This window comes from Barbatula barbatula, assembly GCF_947034865.1.
Source record: "Barbatula barbatula genome assembly, chromosome: 12".
NCBI classification, from domain to species: Eukaryota; Metazoa; Chordata; class Actinopteri; order Cypriniformes; family Nemacheilidae; genus Barbatula; species Barbatula barbatula.
The window spans coordinates 21,710,838-21,723,470 of record NC_136775.1 but is presented as its reverse complement, the minus strand read 5'-3'; the positions used below and the strand labels follow the sequence as shown (position 1 = coordinate 21,723,470).

General features: G+C 40.6%; 1 protein-coding gene across 10 annotated transcripts in view; it reads right to left on the bottom strand.

Annotated features, from left to right (window-relative positions):
- plecb (plectin b) overlaps positions 1–12,633 on the bottom strand; it is a 113,757-nt gene that overhangs the window by 22,547 nt on the left and 78,577 nt on the right. For all 10 annotated transcript variants that reach the window (XM_079470307.1, XM_079470306.1, XM_079470299.1 and 7 more), the window contains exons 10-23: positions 10,618–10,713; positions 10,307–10,434; positions 8,592–8,685; positions 8,283–8,437; positions 7,871–8,141; positions 7,675–7,752; positions 7,421–7,582; positions 7,044–7,148; positions 4,964–5,059; positions 4,706–4,831; positions 2,625–2,777; positions 2,402–2,556; positions 1,366–1,492; positions 1,004–1,187 (exon numbers count right to left, since the gene is read on the bottom strand). In XM_079470307.1, coding sequence (XP_079326433.1) covers positions 1,004–1,187; positions 1,366–1,492; positions 2,402–2,556; positions 2,625–2,777; positions 4,706–4,831; positions 4,964–5,059; positions 7,044–7,148; positions 7,421–7,582; positions 7,675–7,752; positions 7,871–8,141; positions 8,283–8,437; positions 8,592–8,685; positions 10,307–10,434; positions 10,618–10,713 — 1,930 coding nt within the window. The remainder of the gene's footprint in view (positions 1–1,003; positions 1,188–1,365; positions 1,493–2,401; positions 2,557–2,624; positions 2,778–4,705; positions 4,832–4,963; positions 5,060–7,043; positions 7,149–7,420; positions 7,583–7,674; positions 7,753–7,870; positions 8,142–8,282; positions 8,438–8,591; positions 8,686–10,306; positions 10,435–10,617; positions 10,714–12,633) is intronic.

Below are 12,633 nucleotides of genomic sequence, written 5' to 3'. Positions count from 1 at the left end.
CCGAATACACAAATAAAATAATAAAAACATACACACTCTGAAAATAGAGTTAGCTAAAGCACGGGAAACAACAACAGCTGAAATGAGCTCAAACAACAAGTTTTTGAAGAAGATCTCTGCATGTGACTGTTTTTTTTCGTCCGTTACCACAAATTTATATTTCAGACCCGCTCGCTCCCACTTAAAATTCACTCCACTGAGTTCACCCACTATCGGCTTAGAATGATTTTCATCATGGACCCGGACCCGACGGAACCCGCTAAATTTAGATCATGTTTCCAGATCTCACATTTAATAACTCACATTAAAATTTCTCTATAACAAGCATGAACTGTGGGCTATACAAAATTGTGTCAGTTGTTTTTATTCCACTTGTCCATATACAAAATTGTTTTAAAATTGTAATGTCCCCACAATAGACATAATGTTGCAGAGAAAAAAAATCACTGTCACTCAAATTATAAGCAAAATATTAGTAAACAAAACATGTTGGTTCATGAGCGTCATTTGAGGTGCACTCGTCGGACACCTGCTCAAACTGTAACTGTGTGGCACATGCAAATTCAACTTATAACGCATAAGGAACTGGTCCGTGCTTATAGAGCAGGCATAATACAAAATTCCGATCAGGTGAGTTAGAATGACTCATTCTGAATGAGTAAACTGTGGATACCCTGTTGTCAAAGGACATTGGAAGTGGGCTCTTGTCCTGTAAATCTAGAGTAATCGACCGCTACTGATATCGAAAATATTATCCTGCTCCACAAGAATTCTTAGAGGAAATGCAGACATTTATTTTAAAGCTTATCCATGATTAACAGCCTTTGGTCAGGACTGCCTGCAGGAGCTCAATGCTTAATAACTTACCTTGTGATCTGACACCTGTTCCTGAAACTCCTGTAACAATTACCCAACATTCATAGAAAATGTCAGCCATGTTTCGCAAGTGCTTTAAGCCATCAGTAATGAACATTGGGATCTGTTTCGGGACTAAAGTCTGTACCTTTCTCAAGGCTGCGGAGCAGGTTGTCGAAATGCTGTGTTGTGTCCTTGTAGTCCCTCTCGAATTGCATGTACTCTTTTGAATCAAAGAGCTTTGAGTCTTTGCTGTCCTTCAGAAACTCCTGATAGTGAAGCTGAAGGTTCCTCAAGATCAACTGGTAATCATCTGTCTTCATTGTCTTGAACTGAAACAAAATTGTAGTATAAGCAATCCAGTAGCTAAATACGTTTATATATACTTCAATAATTACATTTTCACCTTGTGTTATGACAGAAAAAGTAAATCTGCAATAAATAATGATTTTTTAACACATGACAGATGATTCAATTCAGTAAATAACAAATAAACCAGAGAGAACGAACCACTGTGATGTTCCAGGAGCGAATGAGCTGAATGTCTTTCATCAGGTATTGCCACGATAGCAAAGTTCTCAGGTCGCAATGCAGTTTCTGCCACAGAACCAGTATCTGCTGGTGATTAGCATCCAGACTGCCACAAAAATGACCACACGTGTAAATAACTAGCCATCACTTTTGTATTCTACTATTAAAAATAAAACTTAAACCGCAACAAAAGTAGTAGAAACCCTGAATATATGGGTTTTATTTGTAGAAACCACACAATACATATTAAGAGTAAGTCATTCAAATTATGGTAATTCAAAATTGTAATAAATTTGCCCCAAAAAACATAATACATTTTTAAAAAGCATTAGATTCCTTTTCTTAACAAGCAACCTGATTCTTATCTACAAAAGGCATGCAAACATTGCACAACATTAGCAACATACTCTCATGCGCTTCACTAACGTAACAGCATTTGTGAAGTGTGTTGTGATTGGTAAAGTTTTATCTATGTACTGTCCTGTAGTTCACTATGGTTTGTATCAACATAGTCCAAGTAATATATTAAAGTATTAAAGACTAAAGAGAAAAGATTTGACAGTGGAAGGTGTCTATGGCTGTGTCTGAAAGCTTAGGCAGCTGACTTGTTAGGAGGCATGCGTTTGGGCATGAAAGCAGCTCAGAGAAAAACATTCAGACAGCCTTCACGGGCAGCATAAGGAATTCTGTTCTAAATATACTGTAAACAGAGGGCACCTTTGTGATAACTAATCAAATATTACTATCTTCTCGCTAGAAACTGTGCTCCAGCTGCTTTCTTGGCCGCATTTAATCACATTTCCCGTGCGAGCACAGGCATAGAATTGTGGGACATTGAAGGCAGCGAAGGATACATCCATGCTGCCTTCAAAAAATAATCTGATGGAGGAATCTTAGACAGGATGTAAAGCAAACATTGGATTCGGACGTGCCTTGATGCTTTCCTACCTTGAAATGCTGCCTCCGAAGGCAGCATTTTAGAGCTTTCGGCTGCAGACTACAGTATATTATTTACCTGGACACACTCTCCACAGCCTGCTTATTGACAGGTGGCACGAGGAAGCAAACCGATGGTACAAGAGCCTCATCGCCTGAACGGTTCAGAACTTTCCACTTGAAGGGCTGTGAGTTATTGATGAGAGCGCATTCATCTCCTTTGTGCATTGTGATCTATTACGAGAGAAAAGAGCATCAGCATACTGGACAGCTGTTTGCACATAACATTGAGTGGTGTTTACCTCCATCTGTTTGAAGTCACACACTGACTGAATGGGAAGTTTGCCTTTGAAGGGGGCGGTTGCGTCCCGGGGCTTCAGCTGGATAATGGTTTTGGCTCTCTTGTTCAGGTTGGCCATGTCATTCTTAAACTCGTTCAGCTGCTCTCTTTCCTCCTGTTGAAAACAGTGGTACGTGTAAAACTGCTTAATGTGTTTGGTTTAGGCAGAATAGATCTACTGTATCAGAATAGGCCTTGACTTGCTACTGCCCATACACAACATGCTGCTATGAGCCTGTAGTAAAAAATATGTGAATAACCCCCCATAAAGCAGGATACACAGAATCGACAATACAAGCCAGTATAAACATACTGCTGAGGGTAAGATATAAACTGCTGCATCAGCGGACATCCATATTTCCACACTCAAAAAATAAAATAAAAACCCAAACAAGCAGCTCTATCGCCAAGATATGTGTACAACCGACAAGCGATAGGAAGACGTGCTCATCAATATTGGCTGCATTGTGGGCCTGCAGCTGCAGCTCTTTACTCTTGTGATAGTGAGAGAAATTGAGGTGTGTTTGTTTGTTCATGGCGTTTCAGTGATGGATATTATATTAACGGTGGATATGAAAAATTCACCTATTTGATACTGATAGATGGCGCGGCCCCAGTGCTAAAAGGTGCTGGACATGAACTAAGGAATAATGCAATGATGTATTGTGTGCTCGTGCTGTAGTTCATCCCCCCCTGCCTGCCTGCAGCAGCTAGTCTTTTTACGGAAATCATCGTTTAGCTCTTTTTTAAACATTTTATCAAACTAAATACTCTTTGAAGATACAACGTAAGCAATACTTCTGTATAGGAACACAATATAAATATGATATTGGCAGACACAGTGTGTGTTACCACGTCTTTCAAGATATTTATGAAGATATTGGTTGAATTAATGAAAGTTAAATAAATAAAAGTCAAAAACATGAATACATTCAGCACAAAAGTAATCCCTGCACCTTGAAACGTCTTACAAGGCGAATCAATTGGTCTGTGCAAAGAACTGAACACTATTATCGCATCTTCAGCTGAACTCCTATCGCATCTTCGGATGAATTCCAATCGCATTCATGTTCATCCCCCCTTCACTCCCCCACAATTATAAGGGAAGATACTTTGAAGTGCAAGTTCTAGAGGGAGATGAACAGCTGTTTTTCGTAAATATAGCCATTTAAATCATACATAATGAGTGCCATAATAGAAACAACACACTTTGCCCTTATCTGAGACAACCGTTCGCATGGTGTGCCCAAACCGCAGTTTCTTTCAAGGGCACAAGAAGCATTTTGGGATGTGACCTATCGTGTGGGCAAACCGATTTCCTGTGGATTATAATGTTGTAAATAACATTAAGTTTCTTGGACAGAACGATCAAATCGCTGTATAGTCAATATATAGTTATGAGCTGCCGGAACTGCTTTTATTTTGAATATAGCATCGTTTTGGACCTTCAAAGTTGTGTCGTTTCAGGACGTACATTTCTTAAAGCACACGATTCATAAAGTCTCTCCACTTATTTTAAATGTTAAGGCGACCAGTTAACTAGCCCTGCTCTAGACTGCATGTTGCCTTGGCCGGATTCAGAACACCTTGGGCTTTGGGGCTATAGCCAGAGGTTCTTCTATAGTGGTTATTATTCTATATTGCTATTATTATTATGTTTAGTGGAATACTTCACATTTTGACATGCGGAAAGCATAACATAAAGAGGTGTTTCCATAGGTAATGAGGTAATTTTAAAGTGATTTTAATTGGACAGTGTATCAGGAAAATTTTCTTTTTATTTCGTGTTATTTTATAATCAACCACCTATATGAATTGTCAATTAATGATGTAAGCACATTTACCATTTCCTTCAGGCAATCTAGGGCCCTCTCCTAAATTAAGCTGAGCTAAATTTTAAACATTGGACATTGATCCCCTCAGAAAATATAACACTTTATGGACAAAATATTACTGTATGTGGAAATGTCCCACATAAATATAAATAAGAATAAATAAATAAGTAAATCAATTAAAAAATTATAAATCTGGGATGTGACTTACGACAGCATCCTGAAGTAAGTCTTCCAAACGGGTGGCAGTAGTGGTGCGGTCACACGTGTACTTCTTCTTCATGGTCTCCTGCATCTTCTTCATCTTCTCCTGCACTTCTTTCAGATCAGCAAAGAACTATGGGTAAAATGGGATGGAGAAAGAGAGGAATATCATACCAGTTATGCTTGACTGAGAGACTTTGTAAGAGTGGTCGTAAGGAACATGGTTACATCACTGCAAAGGGAGGAGTGATGGGTTGCACTGTACCTGGAAGTATGCAGTATTCTCTTTTAGATGAGTTTCAATACAACAGCACAGTTGGAGGATCCAGCTCCACTGGGTCTGTAGAGCTGCTGTGAAGGCCTGAGAAACAACAAAACAACAAGAATGTAACATATATCTGTGATATGTTATAGTGCAGGGGTCGGCAACCTTTTTGGCATGATGTGCCATACATTTTTTCTTGGTAATAACTGTGCCATATCAACATTAATGTTTAATATTATCTTCAATTATATCACAATATAATTGTCCAGTATATGTTGCTTACATATGTAGAGTTTGGTTCCAAAAGGAGATAACTCTGTTTAGAAAAAATCTAAAATCAATAAAAAAAATGTATTGTGTTGGTTAGCTTTATTTTTTATTAGGGCTTAAATCAAAACAAACCAACTGCACTTTGATTAATATTAAATGAAATGCGCTGAGTTCTCATTATAACACAACTTGACTCATTATAACACAACGCAACTTATAACACAGGCTAGGCAGTTACATTTGTCATTACATTTAAGATGAGACAAAGAAACATTAAACAGGCAGAGTATATATAGTGTCTAGTGGTGAGCATGATGGCTAGCAGGTGCGATGACAACAAACAGGGACGGCCACCGTGGCTGTAGTAATGGGGCCGGGGAAGTCAGGGATGATGGAGATGGGGTAGTCCGGGATGGCGACCACCGTGGCGCTGGGATCTGCCGTGGGGATGATGCTGGTAGCCGTGGTGGTGGAAATGGGCATTGAGAAGGAGGCGGTTGTCCTGGCTGCTGAGAAGCTGCTTGAAACAGCCATGACAACCGCTACGAGGGGGTGCATCTTGTGTCCGGTCCCCAGGAAGGTGGGACTGGCCACTGCAGCGAGGGTGCAGGAGTCCCCCCCAAAAAATTTTGGGTAACCAGGGTAACCATGCAGCCACGGCGTATTCCAGCTCCATGCCAAGCTCTGAGGGCTTGGGAGGTTCTGAGGGCTTGGGTAGCTCTGAAGGTTTGGAAGGTGGAGGGGGCTCCGAAGACTTTGAAAGCTCACAGGTCTCTGAAGACTTGGAAGGGTCTTGGGAAGGCTCACAAAACTTGGGAGACTTAACTTGGAAGGCTTGAAAGATTTGGAAAGGTCTCCTTTAATATACAGGGGGTCGAACTCCCTCAATACCTGATCCAGGTCCAGGGAAAGCTCGGGTGAGCATCGAGGTGCCATCTCGGGAGTGCAGCGATGTGTACGGCACCAGGGCTTTGTGGAGAACTTCGCCATGATGTTGGGTGAATTTGGGAATTTTCTGATGGGATCCGATAATGAGTCTCATCCAGAATTAATTTCCAGGATGAGACTGATAAACTCAAACTGACACCTTTCTATCCGAACGAGCATGAACTTCTTTGGCTATTTGAACTGCAGTAGCTTGTATGTTGAATTGGACTACACAGGCCAGCATTCGCTTCCCACATGCATCAGTGAGCCTTGGTTGCCGAACATTTCTGAAAATATGCACATATGAATTGAAAAAAGGAAAAAAGGGATACGATTCATATTCCCTTCGATTCCCCAGTAATCAGTGTACATCTCGATCACTCACCCCTTTCTTTCTTTTTACGGTGCGTGGTGAGTGCGCCAAAACTTGGGAAAACCATGGGCAACTTAGAGCAAACAATAATGTTAGTTCTCCCCCTCTAAGTTGTGAAGTCACTCAACAAACGAAGCAATATATTGCATTCAGAGCGTTACCTTGCGGCTTCGTCTGTGAATGATTGAGGAATAATTTCCAAAAAAACAGCTGAAATCTTCCGTGGGGAAGACTGGTAGACGTGGTGTCATTTGTGCTTCCACGATCTGTCACGCCAGAGACATTCCCATAGTAAAATACCGTATAAATGTTAGAAAGAGAACTAGACCTTGACTTGAATGTTATTTGTTTAGATTACAAAAATGTTTATTTTGTAATTCAAATAAATAACATTTATCTGCATGTGTTTTGCGTGCCGTTGATTTCCATTAATTGTGCAAATAGTTGCATGCATGCCTGAGGTTGCCGACCTCTGTAATAGTGCAATGTAGGAGTGTAGTCACGCCGTACCTCAACAGTCTTCTTGCCTGGATGACCATCTTTGATGAGTCTGTCTCCACTGGCCTGGATGTCATTGACTTTTTTCTCTCTAAACTCTAGTTCACGCATGAGTCCCTGCAATTAGACAGATCACAGAAATATTATAAACATTGTGAAACATTCTTCAACTACACCTTGGTCCAACTAAAAATGCTGGACCCTGAAATATGAAGAGTGATATCTAGATCAACAACCTTTTCAGCTTTCAAGCTATATTCCTGCCAGTTTAAGGATCGATCCAGAAATGTAAAATAAATATTTTTGTGAACAGACTGACTTTCACTCGTCGGAAAAAAAAAGTCTGCATGCCATATAAAAATGAACAACACTAGAGACATTATACTTACTGAGTAGTTATCTTTCTTTGTACTCATGTTGTTGTTGCGTTCGCTCCAGTCGTAATTTACTTCCTCTTCCTCTTTGTCATTAAGCCACATCAGTTCCTTTGTGGATGCGCTGACAAAGGTGTACAGCTGGTCCAGATACCTCAAGTGGGTCTTGGAGGAGTTCTGGAGGAGGGAAATTACACATGAGCAGACACTTTAAGTATATATTTCATGACTGATATTACTCCATATAGGTTACAGAGTCCAACACTCACCAACAGCTTGTTGTACTGCAGATCCAGTTTGCCCAGATATACTCTGTACGTGGCTTTACTGGAAGGTGAGAGCTGATTCTGAAAATACAGACATGCAATTGCATCGTAAGATAAACCATAAGATGATCAATTGATCAAATGACAACAAATAAATAAATAGTGTTATTGTTTATTAACATATAGTCTATCATGTTACCTCATCTGCTCGTGCTCGCTCAATCTTAGCTTTAAAGTCTTCAATGGTTTGGTGAAGACCACGATGACTACCCAGTTGTGACTCTACAGAAAGCAGATCAATGCCCCACTCAGCGGTTTCAATCCTGCGCTGGTTCTCCTCCACCCAAGTCAACAGGTCCTGGGCATAGCGTAGGGTAACCTCATCCAGCTCGGGCCGGCCACGTTGTCCCTTGAACCTTAGGTTGTAGTCGCTACGCAAGTTAACCAAGCGCTCATGCAAATGGTACACCCTAAGAAAAAAAACAAGCATCATTCTGTTTTTTTAGCTGAAACAATATATCATTGATTCCATCAATGATTACAAACTGATGCTGATGTGCATCTGAAGACAACTGCACCACCTAATGAATTGACATCGATTCAATTTGTACCTCCGATACATCTGCTCAGCTTGCAGGTGGCGACCATCTTTAAGAAGCTGAACATCATTAAAGAGTAGGCGAATCATTCCATCGGCTTTGTCCAGATCCCTCTCCATCTCAGCTGTGTGCTTGGCTGGTTTACCTGCATTAATGAGTCGTATATCCTGCAACAAACACGGCAAAGCCAGTTAATAAACAAGTTGCCAGTTACTACTTCTGTTTTCAGCCATCAGACTCTAAACAACAACAAGATTTGTGGACAGATGTGAACTGTGGTAATAACGGCTGTATATATGAGTTTGTGACAAATTAGCTTACAGTCTGAAGTAGAGACTCAAGCTGGTTGAGCTGTTCCTCACACACGCCTGACTCCATCTGCACTTTACTGACAATCTGCTGGAGACGTTCTAACCTGGACGAATTTACAGCAAGATAAACAAAATATTAAAACTTTTGGTTAATATTGAGTGTGAGGAGCTCTTACATCACATAGAACAGTTTTGTAAAAGTTAAGAAAAAAAGAAACAATTGAACAAGTGGTCTTTGACTTTTTTGGAGCACACTGTGGTTTATAAAGTAAAAATGTATAAATATAACTAACCAAACTTAAATGTGAAAAACAAATACATTAGCATATAAACAGTGCAGCTTTTGTTAAAAAGTAAACAAAAGTATATTCCTGCATTTATCTAAAATATCCTGTCCCTAAAATAACAATGTGCTGTTACCAATGTGAGCAATATATTACCCACAAAACAAAACGTTGTAATCTTTTCATGAACAAATATTAAGCAAGGAACTCACAGTTTTCCAGGACGAAGCAAATACTCTAAACGACATGGGTCTGTTAAAAAAGCCATTTCTTACAGTCCAACAGCAGATATTCCGCAAACTGCATATGAAACCATATTTTTTCCTGTGATATTCCTGTCATAAAGCTCAGGCAAACCAAAGCAAGGCCAGGAAAAAATAAGTTGTTGTGGTGTTTAGTCAGCCATTCCACAACCCTGTCCACAGGAACTGTGTGCTGAATATTCTTATTCTGAATGAAGTTACATTGTCTTGTGACAGGGGCTGTGGCCTGTCCTAACAAATACACCCTCTTCTTTTACATAATTAATATTTCTAGCTGTTTTCTCCAGAACATAACTGCAACATTTCCTTTGCATCTTTATTTATGTCAAAATCTGGCCAAAAGATCCAAGTGGCCCCATAGCATCTTGTATGGGTTTCTCTAGAAGACATAATTCAAATGTTTTTTCCATTTCCATGAGGATCTCCGAGCACAGATTTGTGATTTCCTCGCTAACTGTATTAGTGTAGAATGTGCTTGTATTCATGTCATCTTAGCTAATGCCAGGTTTTATACTGGCAAAGTTTAGTGTTCTATTCCAGTCAGACTGTGATTTCATTACATCTACATTCCATTCTCAACAGGTCATTGACCACAAATTAGGGTTAGCACATATCTCTTGTTCTGACTGGTCTAGATTAAGCCAGTCGTTAAGATAATTCAGAATGCAGATGCCCGTCTGTCTCAGGAATCTCAGGAAAAGCTGATGGCTCATCCGACTGTTTTCATGTCATGCAGAGCCAAATCTGTGTCGCTGCACAGCTCGCAGAATAACCCCGCCTCGTCCATATCACGGAGAAGCTTCGCCTGGAAAACTGATAAGCACCGCCATTGCGTGGAGGGTAGTCGCTGTTTGTTTTAGTAAATTGTTGCTCTTAGTAATACTAAATGCAGCTTGGTAGCGTAGTTTCCGCAAAAGGCTCGTTTCTACGGAGAGTGAGGCTTCTTCTTCGGAGCAGCGAGTTGATGTTGTTACTGAAAATGTTACTGAATGGCATTTTGCCCGGAATTATAGAGCGGTGCCTCCCAAAAGGGTAGGCCCAAATGCCATTGGTCTGTGATTTTCACAAAGGGTTACCAAAAGGCTTCAGTATCGGATAAAACAGGAGTAAACTGTGTCGAAATGGAACTCTCCTTTCTGTGTTGGTCCAATAAAATTTCATATTTCCATGCTGCTCACCTCTCAAATTCTATTCTGAGCAGTCTCTCCCTCTCTAGAATGGCGACGTGGATTCGTCCCCATTCTTTCTCAACATCAATTGGGTGGTAACCCGGGGGCACTTTAATCTGACCAGCATGAACCGCACTCTGTGGAGAAATGTTGTGATAAAAATATATTCAAGGGGTAAAATACGTAAGTCAAGTATTATGTAGAGGAATAAAACAGTTATCAGTTTGGTCGGTAACAGTTATTTACAATTATTAAATTAAAGTCCTCTAGCTCAGTCAGATTTTACCATTATAAATTCTGACATTATACTCTTTACTAACCTCAAAGGACTGATAAAGATGTTGGGAGCGGATTTTATCAGACTCTTTGGCAGGCAGCTCTATTTCTTTAAACTTCAGAAACTGACGCCATAGAATCTACAAAACAAAAGTGTTACATTGGGAAAAAATTATAAGTTACATACTGTATTAGGTGTACGAACACCACAAAATTAAAATATTTAGTTAACTGTCATCTATTCGTTATAAGAAGACCTTAAGTAAAATTTCACATTATGAAGTGCAGTGATGTATAGAGTACCTAAAAGCAAATACTTGAGTAAAAGTACAAATATCTTGCCAGAAAATGGTAACCTTTTAGAATATGACCTGAGTAGACGTCTTAAAGCAACAGATACATATTGTATTCACGTATATTCAATCTACTTAAGTATTCAAAGTTGAAGCAAACGTTCAAAATGTATAACTTTGAAAAAGCTCTGCCTCAAGCTCAGTCTTTATAACGTCTCTGGTTACTGTCGTAACCTCGGTACCCTGAGAGGAGGGAACGAGACATTGTGTGAAATGCTAGGGGACTCCCCTTCTCTAAACCTTACTGAAACCTTTTTGAATAACGCCAATAGAAATGAAAATGTAACTGGCCAATGTGGTCAGAACATTACAGTGCGACGATCTGAGAACGCAAACACGGCAGTTTACGCAATGTCTCGTTACCTCCTCTCAGGGAACCGAGGTTACGACAGTAACCAGAGATGTTCCCTTTTCGAGAGAGGTCTCTCAACATTGCTTGAAACCTTAGGGGAACCGTATAAATTAGAGCCGTGAGAGCAGCAAAGAGCTGAACCCAGCGTACATAATCACAAGGCAAGTGTGAGGGAACTCCCTCAGCCAATCAGCGTAGCTGCAAGCAAGAGCATTAAGCTCATTGCATGGCGCGCAAGCGGAAGCCATCAGAAACGGTTCTCTGTTCGGGCAAAATGCATAATTTCAGCTGATGCAGTGGGCAATGTTGTCATGATTCCGCTATCATCTCATGTTTATTCTTGGTCTTGCAGCGGAGTCATGGCATAGCCTTAGGTTTTGTGTGAGAAAGACATGGCTTTGTTTTGATTATGACTTGCCATGTGCTTTCTCGTGTCTCTTCAGTGTTTCCCGCCCTTTTGTCTCGTTAACCTTCCCTGAGTGTTTCAGTACCCACACCTGCCCATTGTTATCTCCTTTGTAAGTTTTCCTATAAGATGCCCTCATGTCTATTGTCTTGGGCTCGTTCGATGTACTTGTTACCCCGTTATAGAAGCCTGGTATTTTGTCCTCGAAGCATTGTCCTGCAAGAGACTTGAGTTCTTGTTGAGTTTCAGTTTATCGTGTTTGTTATTGTCTACTGTTTTGTTACCCCCTCGTGGGTCTTTGTTTTCTGTTATTATTAAAGTCTGTTTGTTAACCCCCGTTTTGCTGCCTGCACTTGGGTTCTCCTACACAGTTCATGACAAATGTGTTCAATCACGCCGTGAGAACAGCGAAAAACAGCTTGACTCCCACAGACAGGGCACACCTTACTAAGGCTCTAAGATGATTGAATACCACATTCTGCTATGGGATCCAATAAAAACACTCAGAACTCTGGGGGATACAATACCACCATAGCAGGAATGCTATGCCACTACACTGAGCAGGGTAGCAATACACATAGTAGAATAACAAGTATAAAAACAGCAAGTGCCAGGGCAGAGCAAGGTAGAAACAAACCCTGTATATTAAGCGCTGGCATGCAGCCTGGTATGTTTGCATCCCCAAGCAGTAAAGACCGTGACGGTGAAGGACATGGCCACATGCTTTATTAGACATAGGCACACGCGAGTCATAACCTGAACCGCAAACATTCAGGTGTAAAGCATGGGCTTGTGAGAGTGATAGTTGGGGGAAGGACTGCCCCTTGAGCCCAATACGACCAAGCTGACATACACAGCATAGTCAGACAGCTAGTACGCTGCTGCAGAACACTGCACAAGCTGCCCAACACACTGCCTGCAAATTACACAAGCAAGCTCTCAATGGTCG